Genomic DNA, 17,586 nt, shown 5'->3' with positions numbered 1-17,586 from the left:
CCTTGTACATAACAATGGTTCTCATCATGATATTACGTATATTATTATATATACGTCATAACCTTTTATGTAACTCACCTCCCCTTACTTATATGCCTCGTTATTCCCCTCACACTGGCTCTGCTTCTTTTCTCACAGTTTTCAAGTAATTTTTGTTAGCACAGCCTGAAGTCTACACACTAGAGAAAATGTGTGCTCTTTGATCTTTTTGGAGGGGGGTGTCTTGTCTTATTTTACTTAATGTGATGATCATCTTCCCTTATCTCATAAGTTGCCCTCCTCCTCCTTTATGAAATTTGAGCACTCATCTCTCCCAGATGTCTTTAGCAATCCTCTCTTGTTGACTTGCTTCTGATTTCAGGATCTCTAAGATTACTTGAGATTGATTTTTTTAAAAAAATTAAAATAACTTATTTGCTTATTTATTCATATAGACAGTCTCATGTAGCCCATGTTGGTTGACTTCAAGCTCCTTATTCACCCAAATGTGATCTTGAACTTATGTGCCTCCATTTGAGTGCTGGAATTACAGTCATGTACTATTATGCCTGACGTAATAGGTCGGTCCTAGAGATCAAACCCCTGTCTTTATGTATGCTAGGCAAGTACTTTTTCACTGAAGCCCTTGTATGGCTTGGAGCTGTGACAAGGGGTGAGAAGGAGAGAAGAAAAGACAAACTCAGAGATGTAGAGAAATCCTTGGATCTGATTTACAGGCTCACTGATGGAGCAGTTGTGGTTCCCTGGAAGTTCAATGTGCCTATTACATCCCATTGGCTGGGGAAGGGGTTTGTTATTACATACAGCTAAACAAGGAGGCGGGGTTTATGATACACTGAAAGATCAGCATAGGGGCCAGGGCAGTCTCTGTAGGAAAGCAGTCTTCAGGCTATAAACATCCTGGGATGGGTGGAGAAGCTCCAGTGGTTAGATTTCTATACATGCTATCAACATCTGAATATGGAAGACCTTGCCCCTTTTCTGAACATCTCCCAGGGAAAGCTTTCTATTAGAGGCACTAGTCCTCAACATGACTCTGCCCACATTAACACCACATAGTCACCCAGGTCTTTACCATGCAGGACTTCCTCTGCTCTCCCTCTTTCTTATTTCTTAGATGTCTAGAATGGAGCAGGCATAGTCCAGGGGCAGTGTGCTGTAATGCCCAGACTGCACAGAAGAAGGAAGGTCACAGCTATGCCCAGCAGAAACAAATGATTTGTCCAGTTAAGGTGACGGACATCTTCAAACTCCTCAAGATACCTTTTGTAATATTAGTAGGAGGAACCAATCTAAGATGTGTTAACATAATTTGGCCTCATTCACACCCTCATTATTGTGGCTCCAAACACTAAGAGCATCTGCTCACAGTCTGTTCAGATGGTCAACCATGCAGGCTTGCCACCTGCCCCAGAGCTCCACCATCAGGAGACGGTTACCTGAGATTTGTTTGTATTTTGTCACTTGTCATATGATAGCAGTTACACTGAAAACATAACTAGGCACATGCTTGCTTGCTTCAGCTACATATCTACCCATTTTAAAAATCTTATTTATTTACTCAAGTAGCCCAACTTATCACCTTTCCCTGGAAACCAAGGGACTGCCTCCCAAAGAGAACCCAAGAACCAATGAAGGTACAATGTCTCCACTCTACTTCTGTGGTTTCCTAAAACAGCCATCGAAGCATCCACATACAACTCCTTTGCTGTCTTAGTTACTTTCCTATTGCTGTGAAGAGACACCATGACCAAGGCAACTTATAGAAGAAAGAGTTTATTGGGGGCTTACAGTTCAGAGGGTGAGTCCATGACCTTCATGGCAGGAAACATGGGTGCTAGCAGGCATGGCACTGGAGCAGAGGCTGATCCATAAGTAAGAACCATAGAGGGATACATTGGGAATTGGCCTTTGAAACCTCAAAGCCCACACTCAGTAACACACTTCCTCCAACAAGGCCAAATTTCCTAATTCTTCTCAAATAGTTCCAACTGGAGACAAAACATTCAAGTTGATGGGCCTATGGGGGACCATTTTCATTCAAACCACCACAAAACCTAGCTCCAGATTTTACCTATCTTCTAAATCTTAGGATATAACTGCCTATCAATAGATTCCATCTGTACCATATTTTATGAACTGAAACATGTAGCCCCTCTATGCCTTCATTTGTTCTTTAACTCTTTTTCCTTCCCTTCTGACTTATTTTTTTGAATATTTAAATTATGCCTTTTCTCTTCATCTTCTTGGAGAAAACACTATCACATGTTTTTCTCTGGGATCTCCAAAGCTTGGGGATCTTTGAGTTCTAATAATTTTTATAGGGAGAAAATAAGCATCACATGGAGAGAAAGTAGTAGTAGTAGTAGTAGTAGTAACTAATAAAACTGAAAGATACCTTGGAAAGAAAGTAAAGAATTGTATTCCCAGTTTAATCAACACTACATTTTAATATACTGATTTACAATCAAGAGAAATTACAGCAGAAAAGATTGCTACTAGAAACGAGGGCCTGTGTGGAGTCCTTAGTCCATCAGTGGCTGGTGCTGTGGTCTCAGGTTCCATACGTACTGTAGAACTGAAAAGAAATAGCTGAGATAATGCACGTTTAGAGCAAAATCTGGTACAAAGGGCAATCATCAGAATAGTGTCACCTACCTGCCTTAGGTTACTTTGATAATGACACTGATATATTATTCTCACAGAGTTTTGCAAACTGAATATGGTTAGGCCCTTAAGATTTCCACTTATTGTCTACCTTGTCCAAAAGTCTTCAAATACATCAATTTTAATATATATATTAAATACATATATATAATATAATAAATATATATATTTCCTTAGCATTGACCATCAGCTAGTAGGCATGAAATAGTTTTTATTACTAAGGGACCAAATCAAAGATTAACTAATGGAGAAGGCTCCCTAAGGAGTAAATGCTCTTTTTTTCTCCATTGAGGGACAACATCAGTAGATGCAGAAGGAAAGTGTTTTTGTGTATCTAACCACCAAATGGCCTGGAAAAGTTTAAACTGCGGCTTGGCCCTGGGACAGAGAAGCTCAGAGCTGGTGGCTGCTTAATTTGTCCTGTTTTAATTCCCTGGAGATATGCGGCTTCCTGGCTGGAGTGTGTCTACTGCACACTCTTGCTTGTGCTGAATGCCTGTTTTGTGTATTTCCCCTTCTGTCTGAGCTCAGGACAGAAGTTACAGAATGGCAAAAGAATAGGCAGTTCTGGCACAGAGAAATCTGCGCAGATAATTCAGGCTTCAGGTGCAGCTATGAGACGCCCACTTGAGGCCAGGAAAGAGAGCTGACTTTGTGTTGTGTGCTTGTGCCCCTGTCATAAGCTAACAATGCTGTACACTAGGCCGGCTCTCGGATGTTTGTTGAATGTCTGTCGTCCCCAAACAACCTGTTTTGTTTGAGTCAGTTCTTTCTCAACCTAGGAAACAATTGAGCTGTGTTCTGAATCAGTGTTTCATTTTGCAAACGTAAAATCTAATTTGCTCGCGGGTTTGCAGGAAACAACAGGAATATATACCAGTTTAAAAGACCACCCCACTCCCCCCACTTGCCGCTGTGCCAACTTTTCTTTTAATGCCCGTGCAGTGGACGATTACAATTTGGACTTCTTGGAGAGTGTCCCACTGCAACGAAGAAGGGAGAGAGACTTTTTTCAAGTCTCCTAGAAAGAATACTCTGAGGCGAAGGCAGCCGGTCCCACTTTCAGCACTCAGGTTTCACACATCTTGTCCCGAGCTCTCTCTTGGGGCCTGCTTTCCCGGCCCCTATCCCATCGTCACCCCTACAGAAAGCCTGCGGGACCACTGGGTGCTCGGTGGCCCGGGGTCGCCTGGGCTCAGCATCTCCCGCCCCCCCCCTGCAAAAACTGCGCGCTCCGGGGCGCCCGGCACACCCGCCGCCCGGTCCAAGGCGGTGGCGGGCGCGGCGGCGCGCGCACGCGCACTCCGCGTCCCCGCGTCCGCTCCTCGACATTCCCTTCCACGTGTTGCTCGGGAGGCGCCACAGGTTCCTCACCTGCGCGGGCGGCGGGGGTCGGCGGCGGGGCTGGGCGCGCGCGCGGGCTTGGACGCCCGAGGCTGGGCGCGCGGTCCCCGGGCGCCCCGAGCGCCCCCGCGCTAACTCCGCCTCTCGCCTCCCGCCGCTCCGCTCCGCTCGCCCGCCCCGCGTCCTGGCCGCGGCAAACACTCGGGCGCCGAACTCCGACGTGTCCGGAAAGCCCGGGGCCACTTTCCCTTTCGTTCTGCGGCCGCGGCGCACGGACCTAGGCTCCCGCGGAGTCGCGGGGACAGCCGCGCTCGGCGAGAAGCCCCGGGGATCGCGGGCCGAGCCCGGGCGTCCCAGCCAGCACCATGCTCGACCCGTCTTCCAGCGAGGAGGAGTCGGACGAGGGGCTGGAGGAGGAGAGCCGCGAGGTGCTGGTGGCGCCGGGCGGCTCCCAGCGAGCGCCGCCGGCCGCGGCTCGGGAAGGGCGGCGGGACGCACCGGGACGCTCCGGTGGTGGTAGCGGTGGCGGAGCGGCCAGACTGGTGAGCCCGAGCCCCTCGGTACTCAGCGAGGGGCGAGACGAGCCCGAGCGGCAGCTGGACGAGGAGCAGGAGCGGCGCATCCGCCTGCAGCTGTACGTCTTCGTGGTGAGGTGCATCGCGTACCCATTCAACGCCAAGCAGCCCACCGACATGGCCCGGAGGCAGCAGAAGGTGAGTGGCGGCGGGACTGGGAGCCTCCTGCGGCCACTTACCCCCTTTCATCCTCCCGCCCCCGGGGGCTTTCTCCTGGGAGAGCTCAGGGGCACCTGCTGCCGTCCTTCTGCGAAGGGCCGGACACTATTTTAGTCAGTCTTTGAGGGGTGTCTGGGACAGGTTGGAGGGCTTAGGTCTTTAACCCCAGCCGGAGCTAGCCAGAGCTGGCCTGAGCTGGCAGGAGCTGGCAGCTGCACCTCACCATCCCCGCGACCTGGACCTATCAGCTGATCCCACCTTGCAGGTCCTGCAGTAATTGCACCTGGGGAGATGAGGTTGGGACAGGGTTAGAATGCAACTCGCAACAACTTTAATTTGGGCTGCTGTGGGCTGTATGGAGCTGGGCTTTGCCCTTAGAACAGACTGAGCGGGCAGCTAGCTGAAGCAGGTGGAGCACACGGATACTTTCCTGTAACAGAGAAATCTCCACTAGGGCAAAGGACTAGGTATTTTCTTTGGTGAATTAAAAGCAAAGTTATATTGCTAAGTTTCCTGTGTGGCCAAACAATCAGGGCATGGCATTCAAACACGGAGGCAACTATGCATCCCCGAAAGGCTATGAGTAATTCCAGGCCGTGGCAGGCTTAATGAAGTCTGCTGTTAATGACAGATGAAGGACTCGCGAATGCTTTGCTTATGGCTCCTTCCCCAAAGATTTACAGAAGTTCTGTCAGATAAAATGTCTACCATAGTTGTTTTAAAACAGAACCCCAGAAGTCTGATGTTCTGTACTATACACAAAAGGAACAACTTAAATCACCTTAATTGGATACATGTATTGAATAGATACTGTCTGGGAAACCTTTTAGTGGAATACTGAACCTGAAATGCTCTGAAGAAATCTGTAACAGTCCCCTCTGCTCGTGGTGCTGGTGGGGATTTCACAAAGCATTACCTACATCTACAGTCCTTCATCACTGTCCGGAAATAGTAACTTCTGCGTGTGAGACCTTTCTTTTAGAAATTTGGCAACCTTTTGAATTGACTTTTAAAATAAAACTGTAGACCAGAGGAAGCAGTTTCCCATCATGCCTCCTACCAAAACCCTCCTATCCACATTTGTTCAATATTTGCTTTTTTTTTTTTTGATATGCTTGGCATGTAAAAAAACAAAACAAAACAAAACAAAACTGTGCATGGTTACTGAATGCAACTCATTGAATTTAGGGAGAGGTGGACAACTAGGAGTTTGCCCGAGGTTACATACTTATAGTTTTGCAAGAGGATAGATTTTAATTGTTCCTCTCAACTTCACAAAATCAGAACCAAATGAGCAGCTATTCTGGAACGATATTCTCTTGAGTGCCTTGGGGACATTGCTTTACTACTGAAGGCTAGTCACAGAAGCCCTTCAGGTAGCCAACCGTCTAGCTCATAGGACCCTGGGCTGATAGAGACTTAACTAGCTATAGGCAGTGTCCTCTTGCTATGTAGGAGAGAAGTGGGTCAGAGTAGCATTTCCCAGTGAGAGCCACTTAGCATGGCTAATAATGCCACCCCTCAGGTGAAGGGTCAGTTTCTTGGGGTGTATGGTGAGCTTGGGGCTCCATTCCTCCACAGGGCCATCCATCCTTATGTGCTGCTTGTGTAGAGTGTGTACCCACTCTGACGGTTCAGCAGATGCCAATCTCAGTAGTCATTCTTAAACCTACTGTGGGTTTTATATTAATGTTGTGGTAGGAGTCTGTACAGGGTATATGAGCATCATCCAGTGTCTAGTTTCACCCACACAATACATTTTAGCTTATATTTCAGTACATTAATATGTAAACATTATTATCTTGTAAAAATTAAGAGGCTATTTGTGTTTGGAATTGTTCGATTTAGGCTCTTTTTGAAGAAAGTCATTTGCAAATGGCTCATTTCTACTGTGCATACTTGTTGCAGTTTCTTAGGGAAGGGGACTCTCCCTTGGTTGTGCAAATAATGTAGCTCTCCAGGCTCTTCCTGTTTAAATAGAATGTTTGTTTCTCTAGAAATTATTTCAATTGGCAAGCAGGTGTACTCACAATGCTACTGAGGAAACTGTTGATGTAATGTTACTCAGACATTACTAAAATAAACCCAACTTTAGGCAAGGAGAAAAACACTGCACTCGTTCTATGCAAAATTGTTTGCAATGCTTAGAAGTTTTTGTTTTTAAATCTTGAGAGCCTCAAGCACAATCAGATGAACTTTAATGATTTATATATTTTAATGGGGGAGGCCCTGTAACAGCCCCACTTTTTTTTTTTTTTAAGACATGCTTCTTGCTGTAGGGAGCTGGAACAATTCTTGGCAGTCAGGGTTCCTCCTAGGAAAAATGAAAAAAGGAATTTAACTGTGTTCATGTGAATGTGATGCACAAGCCAACAATTAATGCCAAAACTTACTTTAAGTCTTTGAATTATACAGTTGGGTTTTATAAAAGTAGCATGATAATTGTAAAATCACTAATCCATTGTATACTTTTACTCTGTAGCCTCAAGTATTCAGACAGGCAGCAAAGCAATTTATAACTGCCTCCTCACCTGCCAACTTTGAGAACTCAGAGGATCAGAAACTGAGGTCTGAAAGGGTCCTCATCCTGTAACTGAAGAAAATGAATCACAGAGATAGGAACCTTAGGCTGGAGGCCATGACTCCGGGTTGTTAGCATAGGCTTTCACTGTTAGGGCAGTTTGGCTTTTAGAAACCAAAGCAGAACCACAGGGTTTGTTTAGGTTTTTGGTTTTATTTATTTATTTTTTGTTTTGTTTTTTGGTTTCCTTTTTCATGTGGCTAAAGTGGCCCACCAAGCCAAAAGAGGTTGCATCCATTTACTATTTGAAGATGTTAAATAGTATTAAACTCTTTAAATAGTTCAGTGAAAATATGTATACCTGTGGTTTTTTTTGTTTTGTTTTGTTTTGCTTTGTTTTTTGACTAGCACACTTCAACACAGAGGAATAACAGTTGATGCTCATAAGGCCTGCAGTGACTTCTGATACATTTACAGAATACCCTGAAGTAGACTTGGGTTAGTTTCTGTGACAGAGCTAGGTACCAAGTGGTTTTACTGCCTTACTGGACATAGGCAGGGTTGCATGTGTGATACATGTGCACCATAACAAACAGATATCACAAAATGGCTTCAGCAGGAAGCACTGCTTGATGCCCTACTGTGTTCATTGCTTTGGTTGTATTTATACAATTATAGAACTAACAATGATCACAATCCTTGAGTAGTTCTAGATGATTAGAGGAGGGATCGATCAATGTTATAGCTAGAAAAAACAAATTTTTAAAAATGAAGCAAATTATATATATTTAATAAGATCATTGCTTGTCAGACTTTTAGAAACCATTGAGAACCTAGAGGGAAAGGTAACAAATGAGGTCCTTCGAGGTTGGGGAAACTGTGTCAAGCAAGTTGGCCAACACAGAAGAGAATATATTCTGTCTATTCACAGATATATTTCTACTGTAAGCCTATATTCATAACTATTAACAATGAACACGATTATAAGAGATGATAGTCTTCATTAAGCAGGACCTGGAGGTTTGTACTCAGTCATTTCTCTGTTACTTTTGGTTTTATTATTGCCTCTAATATACTGAGAAAAAGGCCAGCTCTTGTTTGAACTACACATAAAAACAAATGAAATAAAAGATGGGAGTTTTACCTAGTGACTTTCTGCATGATCCACATGTACATGGTCATGCATTTCTGTTTGCATTGCCACTAAGATGATGCGCAGTGCATTTTAGGAAATAAACCTCCTCATCTGATCATTTCCCATCGTTTTGCATAACCCTTGGTATTCTGTGTTTGAGAAATGTATCTGAACAGTGCTCTGAAGCTGTGGAAATGTCTTAGATAGAACTGATTTGCAAGCTCGTGTTGCAGGAATACAGTGTTGGAAGAGATAGTACGCAATCCACATTTGCCTTTCTTTCATTTGAGCTTTGTAGTTTGAGGAAGACAGTCATAATCTGACCATCCAGAAACCAAAATGCTTAAAAATCTTAAAACTTTTAAAATGTCTACAAGTGGATCCTTTCCTATGTAGTTTTATTTGAAAACTCGAAGTTTGTAACTATGTAACAGCAATTACTCTTGGGCTATGTGTATAAGGTGAGCAGAAAACATGAATACATTTTGTATTTATGCTTCAGTCCCATCCCCAAGATAGGATGTAATATATATGCAGATTTTCCCCAAATCCCAAATCTGAAGTGCTGTTAGTTCCAGGCTCTTTGATAGGCATATTCAACCTTTGAAAAAATTCACCACTTTTATCTCCTTTTGGAAACAGTTGACTTTCTGTTATTTATTTATTTTTAATCTTCCAGTGACTTTTATGATCCCCAGGCTCAGGAGAGTCAGCCTTGTTAGAAATGAATGACAGGTTTGCAAGTCCTGAGAGGACATCTTTCTTTTGCTCGGCACCATTTCCCTGAGTGATGTGTTGCCTCTCTTTTGGGGGGCGGGGGAGCTTACACTACAGTTTGTGGCCTGATGCTATGTTTAAGTAAACTGTAGACTTAGCAAATGTAGTGCATGGCATATAGAATCTAGTAAAACACATTCAAGTCTCAGGTTTAGTGCATGCCTCAAAGAACCCGTGAGATCTAGAATGGAGGAAAGAGAATATAACAGGGAAGTATTTATCTTCCAGTTTTCTGTGGAATATTTACCCTTAAGCATGTTTTGAGATCGGTGAGGGTCCTTTTGAAGAAAGCACTGGCAATGGAAGTCTCTATCAACGCAGAAGCAGTGACTTCAAAGAATCCTTCTCTATGCCATTATCCAACCGGAGGGCCAGGAAAGCCGTGGTGAACCTCCACAACCTGTCTTGCTCCTTTGCCTGTAGTTTCCAGTAGACCTGGTGCTGTTTGAAAAGATTCCACCTCATTCATCCTTTGTGTTCCTTGGGCTTTGGTACAGTGTGGAACAAATACCAAAGGAATAGGTTACAGTGTTTGCTGCCTTTCCTAATAGGGACTACCTTGTCCTCTGAGGATCCAGTTGGAAACCACACATTAAAGAAAAAGCTCAGGCTGGACTTAAAATGGTCTCTCAGAGAAAAATGCTTATTCCTTCAGCTGATTCATCCACCCCTCCACAGGGTGTCCTGGTACTGCAGCAGCAGCACTTAATTTGGTAGAATGAGTTGTGCTAATGAGAACTCAAATGGATTAAGCAATATTGGAGTTCCTTTCTTTCAAGAATGAAACCATTCTTTATTTTGATATGTTAAGACTGCTTGTACAGTGTAATAAAGTATCCTGACTGAATCTCACCTCTTCTGTTTCTTTTTTGTTCTGTTTTTCTTTGTTTGTTTTGTTTTGAGAGTTCTATTTATTTGTACTTGTCAGAAAATAAATAAAGAAAAACTATATGGTCATTAAAGCCTTTCCAAAGAGAATTGAGAAAGCTGGATCCTTTGGCCAGCTCAGCAGGCAAAGGCACCTGCCACCAAGCCTGACCACCAGGGTTAAATTCCTGGGACCCGCCTGGTGGAAGGAGAGAAGGTGCTCTTGCCCATTGTCTTTGGATCTCTACACATCCACCCTGGCATGTGTGCACACACACGTATGTACATCTCTGTTCCACATAAATAAGTAAAATGAAATTTAAAAGTTGAGGAAGGTGACTCCCAGGTTGTGAAATATGGAAATTCTGAAAGGAAAAAAAAATCATAATTTGGGGCAAGCCACTAGAGTTGTTGTACATATTTTATATAAAATTCAACTTAATTGTGACTTTTTTCCCCAACTGGAAAATATGAAGGTACATACTCACATGATATTTAATTATAAGTGAAAGACTTTGGGATTGGCACATTGATGACACAGGTGATAATATTGTTTAGAGGAAAGACTAGTATCAAATGGTGGAGTTGTTCAAAATCATTAACTTTTTTTTCTTATAGCAACTGTATGTTGGTTACTTAAAGATTTATATATTTTCTCCTAAAGGAAAAATCTATAATTCTCATCTTTGGCTCCTTATTATAATCATCCAGAGAGCTTTTTTTTAAAAAAATTCCATTATTCAGGCGATATTTCAGACTAATTAAATTAGTCTCAGGTTAGGAAGGTATCTTTAGGCTTCCCAGGTGAATTCAATGTGCAGCCAAAGTTGAGATCTACTATTCTAAAGAGAGATACAGGGAGAAAAATGGCTTATTTTTTACCTAGCCAAGGGCTAAGTATTTGTAATCAATAAGAATACTATGTGATTAAATGGGTGTTCTGCATTAAGTGAAAGGTAACACCAACTATAAGGATATCTAAATAGTATGGAATTCTTTGTGATGATACAATGGGAAATCAGTGCAATATTTTAGGCTTTTAAAAAGTCTTTAATTCATTGCAGAACTATAGATAGATCATTAACAGCAACATAAACTCTGGGAACTGAGGAGTGTGAAGTAAGCTTAAGTGTTGTTTTCCTTTCCAAGTAAAACTGGGAAGATTATCATGAAATCTCAAAGATGAAGATGAAACAATTCCTTGAAAGAAGAATCAATTTCACAAAAGTCTTGTACAAAAAAGAGGTATAGTGTGTTTCAGTCATGCATGCAGTTTTCTCAAAACATGACTACACTCACTATGACACCAGTGACCCACATGAATAACTGGCATTGCATCATATCCCTAATGGTGCATTAGTGGCATGCATACCTTGGTGGTAACCACCAGCTCTCTAATGGGCTTAAGGCCTGCTCAACAAGAGGGATATGATACCTGGTATTGGAAATCTAGCTAACTACTCAGTGCTAGTGAAGCCATGGTTGGAGGAGAATCTGCTACTAGTAGTTTACTAAACAAGAATAAGCCCTAACCAAAATCTGTTAAATATGTCTTTATGTCTACAGATAAGTGTAGTCCCCACTCCTCATCAAGGAATCTTCTCTTTGTAACACATGGAGACCACTACAGGAAAACAACCAGTCAACATGCAGGGTTGTGGACCTAGTCACAATGGCTACATCTACATAAGCACCTGAGGCTTAGAGAATACTATGGAAGAGGGGGTAGGAAGTATGCAAGAGCTAGAGAATCAGGGACTTTTCTGTGAGATTGTATCTCCCCGTAATAACAGAAGCTACACCCAACAGGTAAAGACATGTGCCACATAAAGCCTCACCAACATGACAGCCTGAAAAAGGAGCTAGACAAGAACAACACAGTGGCCTCTAGGTAACAAAGGAAAGCTGGGAGCAGAAGCCCACCAGTTGGCTGTCTAGTGCCAAATGGTCAGCTCTGGAAACATATGTACATACAAGTAACACTATATGGACTGATCAGGTTATACTTAGGAACACACACACACACACACACACACACACACACACATATATACATATATTCATATAATAACAATTAGTGAAACAAAGGTTATGAATTTGAAGGAGAACGGGCATGTGTATATGGGAGGGTTTCGAGGGACGAAAGGAAAGGGAAAAATATTGTAATTATATTAGAATCTCAAAAATAAAATATAAAATTTGTTTTTGGAACTTAAAAGAGATGTACATTAATCAAAGCCCCCATTTTTCTTAATGGGGATAACAACTGATTTGCATTTGCAAAAATCTCACCCTATAAAGCATCTCAAGGGCTCTGGGTGGGCCTGCTGCTTAGCATTTGTAAGTCTTGTGGTTCAATTCCCAGCAGGAGAGGTGGGGGAGAAAACAACAACAACAACCACCACAATAACAACAACAGGAACGAAAAGCAGAAAATCATCCCACTGGACCACCAGGCTCATAGAAATGTTATCACATAGCTTTATGGTTTGGATGTGTTTCCATTATGTAACCTTAAAGTTGGCGACAAAGTTTTACACAAGAAATGGGACTGGGGCAAAGAGCCTGATTGCTTTAAAGGCTGTTTTTGTTAATCATTTTGCTGAGAAGTTTACTATGGTCTTTTCTGATTGGTTGTGAGGCTGATTCCCCACCCTCTGCAGTCTACTCTTCTCCCCACGGTTCTCTTTTCTCCTGAGAGTTTGGATTGGCCTGTTAGTTCTGACATGCCCCGGGAATCGCATTTCTGCACGGGATGTCCCTATCACCAGCCTTTCACGTTCTTTTAGGGAGACTTTCATTGATATTTTCCTTAATAGCTCATTTCTCAGTTACCCATTGAAATGCAAGGCTGACTTTGGATTACTCAAGTCTTAAAGAGTGGTTAATCATACTGGCTGTTTGTCAACCAGTTATTCAGTTCTTACATTAGCTAGTATTCTGAGCACATTTTAAATGATAAAACAAACGGGAGTCCTTTCTTGGGTTAATGGCCCAAATTGTATATATTTCTCTTTCCATGTTAATTATTTTAATGCATTAACCTAGTTTTTATCCTGCTCACTGCATCATATATATATATATATATATATATATGTATATATCATAAATATATATATATTTGGTTTTTGGATTTTTGAGACAGGGTTTCTCTGTGTATCCCTGGCTGTCCTGGAACTCACTCTGTAGACCAGGCTGGCCTCGAACTCAGAAATCCGCCTGCCTCTGCCTCCCAAGTGCTGGGATTAAAGGCATGCGCCACCGCCGCCCGGCCAGTTACTATATATCTTAATTTCTAATAGTGTTTTTTACTTCTTCTGTGTCAAAAGTTCTTTAGTTTCAGCATTCTTCCCTCCCTTCTTGACCTTTTCCCTTATCATGCACTTCGTTAGCATATTTCATCTCAGTGGGCCCTGGCTACTTCATCTGTTTCCATGATTGAATGAGATACTGGGTGTAGCATATTTAGTATAGTGTCAATTACTTGTGTATTCTTCATTTGAAGTGCTATCATCTTAAACCCTCGGTGTAATTAAGCCTATTTGAGAATAGTATTTGTACAAAATTCAGTCTCTGAGGAGCTCAGTCTACTTCTCCATTTCCTCAGCCCCTTTGTTTTCTGAAATCTTTTGATACTTTGATTTTGCAGAGCCCTAGTATTCGTAATTATGGTGAATTTTGAGCATTTTATACTTTGTTGTTCTTATTGTAGCCTACAACATTCTCTATAATTTACTTATCTAATTATGGAGAAATGGAAAGCTCTTTAATTTTTTATGCTCTAACTGGCCATTGATTGTACATATTGACGGCACACAGTTGATTCCTTTAATATTGATCTTTCTGGGTTTCTGTCTGGCAGGGCAGAATGGTGCTGATGGGGGAGCCTTTGTCCTGTGCAGTAGCTGGCCCTCTTCCATCTTTCATCTCACTGTTTTGGGTAGAGTGCGCAGAATTAGTTACTAACCTGCTTTCTGAGGCTTTACTGAAAATGCTTTGTGTATTTTACTAGTGCTATATTGCTGACTAAAATTTTAGGATAGATACTATTTATTCTTTAAATAAAGTACTTTTTAAAAATACAATTTATTTTAAATAAATACATCATTTTTATTACATTAATAAGATAAAACATCAGAAATTTATTCTGAATGCTATAAAGTTTCTTCTCTTATCCACGGATATTATTGATTTCTTTTGTTTCACTGATTATGCCAGATGCCTTGATTTTTCTATGAAATGAAATCTGCAATTTCAAGGTAATTTTTACCTGCATATATTTCATTATTATCGACTCTGGTATACTTGTATTTTTTGGTTTTATACTTGAGTTATTAAGTGAAAAATTTGTCATTTTCTCTTTGACAGCCATCATTATGGATTTGGGAGAAACAGTGATGTTAACTGGGAAATCTTCCGCTGTATGTGTGCTCTCAAGTACTGATGGGGTGCAGATGCTCTAATAGATGGATATGAAAGAATTATTCATTACATTATTCAAATCGAGATCCCATTTTAGATTTTTATCAGGTCCAGATTCAATTGTCTGTTTTCATAAAATTAATCATTTCTAGAATTTCAAAGTACATTAGCATAGTTGATTGTTCTTCATTCTTTTGATTTTCTTTCCCTTTCCCTCTCCTTCTCTCTGTTGTCATCACTGTAGCAGTCATAATCCACCCCCCATGCGCCTCTTGCTCTACTTTCCCCCTCCTATTCCTTCCACCTCCTCCTCTTTTGGCAGGATCTCACTATCTAGCCTTGGCTGGCCAGGGACTTTCAGGCTGGCCTTGAACTCACAGAGATTGGCCTGCCTCTGCATCCTAGCGCTGAGTGGGGAGGGTTAAAGATGGGCACTGCCAGATGGACTTTATTTATTTGTTTTAAAATTTATTTTTATGAGTTTGGGAATTTTTGTCTGCATAGCTAGAAGAGGGCATTGGATCCCTTGGGACTGCAGTTATAGATTGTCGTGAGCTGCTTTGTGAGTGCTCAGAATTGAACCTGGGTCCTCTGGAGGAGTAGCCAGTACTTTTAAGCACTGAGCCATCTCTCCAGACCCTACTTTCTTGCAAATTAGTTAAGCAATATTATCTTAATCTATGTTTCTTCTTTGAAACGTTTCATTGGATGGTGGAGGTGTCTCTGTTTACGGTAAAGTGTTTGCTGCACAAGCATGAGGACCTGAATCAGGATCTGTGGCATCCATGTAAAAACTGATGGCACCCACCTCTCTGATTCCACTGCTGAGGAGGTAGAGTCAGGAAGATCAGTGGGGTTTCTAGTCTCAGTCTAGCCAAATTTGTAAGCTCAAGGTTTTAAAAGGTCCTGCATCAAATAAGTTGCGGACACTTAACATCAACTGTAACCTTTACACATAGCCACACACATATATACATATACATGAACTTGTACATAGCAAATACATATATAAAATAAAAATAACAGTTGATGAAGTGATTGAGAGTTGAATATGACTTAGGGACCTTGGATGTCAGATGCTGACAATCACCAAAGATCCGAAGCTAGGTCCGGGACTGTGACTGAGTCCACATTCTCATGCTGGTGAAAGTTCAAAAGGTCTGGACTCTTGTGGCAGCATGTAAAACAGAAGTGAGCTTGATTAAGATTTATAGAAAAGAGAACAGTTGAAAAAAAGGAGAAATTAAGAAAAGTAAAAGAAAATCTGGAGAGTGGGAGAGGTTTCCAAGAGAAGAGAATGCCCTTGAACTCCAGTGTCTAGGGATTTTAGTGCCATGGCAGAACCTGGACAAAAGCTGAGGTAATCTCTTGAGATTGGTTAATTCCTTGGGCTTTCCTCAGTGGAGCCATTGGAAAGCCCACCTGCTCTATGCATGTCCCCTAGTCCCACTAGCCCGATGATGGAGCTGTTTCTCTTCCCGCTCAGTCGGGACAGTCACGCCTCTACAACTCTGACTCTAGCTTTGTTAGTTACTGAGCTCCGCTGTCTGCCAAGGGTTAGCCACTTGGTCAGTGTTGTCACCCTGTAGCCTTGCCACTGGCTCAGGTTCTGAGCATTGTACTTTCTCTGTTGCCTCATTTTTGTGATTGGCTTTATTATAACAATTGACTCCTTAATCACAACCTCTGAGACGAAGCTGCATTCTTTCTAGTTTACTGTATTAAGCTCCTTGTCAGTGTGGTGGTCTGAAGTGGTCTTCAAGGCAGGAGTTTCTTGTTGGAAGCCACCTTTTAATAAAATTAGTTGCAATGGTTACAGTTGATTGCATTAGAGGCAGTAGTGTATAAAAGAAAGAAAGCACTTGGTGGGGAGAGGAGACAATGTGTTGTGCCTGCTGTCCCTAGCCTTGAGCCCCACCTTCCCAGTCTAGTTTAGTTATACAATGCCTAATTACAAGTCTTCATAGGTGTGTATCGGTGGTGTTCCAGACCTTGCCATGATAACTCTTAATCATTTTTTTTTTAACCTCAGCGTCTGTTCTCACTGTGATATATCAATCAACTTAGAGTATTCATTGTGGGTCATTCCCCATTACTACCCACAGAGAGCTTGTTTCTGCATCAAAATGCCCTTTAGATTAGCAAGATCTTTTTATACTTATTTACACCTGTTCTTTATATACCTGTTAACTTAATGGAGTCTAATGTTTCATAAAAGTCAATGATCTATTCCATGCCACACTTTCTGTTCTTGTTTCTCACAGTTGTTTATTTTTTCTAAAGCAGGAACTGAAGGAAGGTGAGATATGAGAGTGTGATTCTTTCTGCTGCTTTGTGATAATATAATGAAAACAAAGTTATGACTTTACCTCTTTATTAGATACTTTGCTCATTGATGTGTCAAAATAGTCGACCCAAGGTAAGATTAAGGAAATGCTTATCTTTGCTTGCAACTTAAGAAATATGTGGGGGAGAAGGCCTAGAAGTAAGGAGCATGAGATTACTAGTCACAGTGTGTCTACGAAACAGACATCTGACAGGAAGTGGGCCCAGATGATCAAACCTCAAAGCTCACCTTCAGTGATACTCCACCCCCACCAGCTGGGGACCATGTGTTCAAACCCATGAACCAAGTACATTTCATATTCCCACCACAGCAACCCCTCTGTATAGGCTGACATCAGTCTAAATGTTACATTACAAAGCTTATTTTAAATTTAGATATTTAAGCTTATTTCAGGTTTTTCCTTTTCCGTGAACTAGCTAGTCAGAAAGATAAATTGAGCATTACAAATGCTGAAGGAATTTTGTTTTCTCTTTTGTAATAGAGTTTTAATGTTATGCTGTCAAGGAATGTGATGACCTGAGCAAATAATATTATTGTATATAGACAGTTTTAAGTCACCCTAGTATATTAGTGCATAATTTGATTGGTCTCTGTGTGTATATGTGTTTGTGCACTTGAACATGTACGTGGAGACCAAAGTTGAACATAGTGTAGCCTTGCTTTTCACCCTGCTTTTAAAGATAGGATCTCTTCACCGAACCTGGGACTCTTCTATTTATCTAGACTGATTGGATGGTGAGTCCTGTGAATCTGCCTATGCCTGTCTCTGCCA

The 17,586-nt window shown here is 41.8% G+C and overlaps 1 protein-coding gene across 22 annotated transcripts in view; it reads left to right on the top strand.

Moving 5' to 3' along the window:
- Positions 1–4,084: 4,084 nt before the first annotated feature.
- The window catches only part of Cadps2 (calcium dependent secretion activator 2), a 529,581-nt gene continuing 516,079 nt past the window's right edge, over positions 4,085–17,586 (top strand). For 19 of the 22 annotated variants that reach the window (XM_031381289.1, XM_031381279.1, XM_031381285.1 and 16 more), the window contains exon 1: positions 4,195–4,724. In XM_031381289.1, coding sequence (XP_031237149.1) covers positions 4,377–4,724 — 348 coding nt within the window. In that variant the 5' untranslated portion in view covers positions 4,195–4,376. Of the gene's footprint in view, positions 4,725–17,586 lie in introns of all 22 variants that reach the window. The other 3 variants (XM_031381287.1, XM_031381283.1, XM_031381275.1) reach the window with 1 other exon arrangement.

This window comes from Mastomys coucha, unplaced genomic scaffold (genome assembly GCF_008632895.1).
Source record: "Mastomys coucha isolate ucsf_1 unplaced genomic scaffold, UCSF_Mcou_1 pScaffold20, whole genome shotgun sequence".
Classification (NCBI taxonomy): domain Eukaryota; kingdom Metazoa; phylum Chordata; class Mammalia; order Rodentia; family Muridae; genus Mastomys; species Mastomys coucha.
Note: the sequence above shows the minus strand (reverse complement) of the source record. Positions and strands in the feature narration are given on the sequence as shown.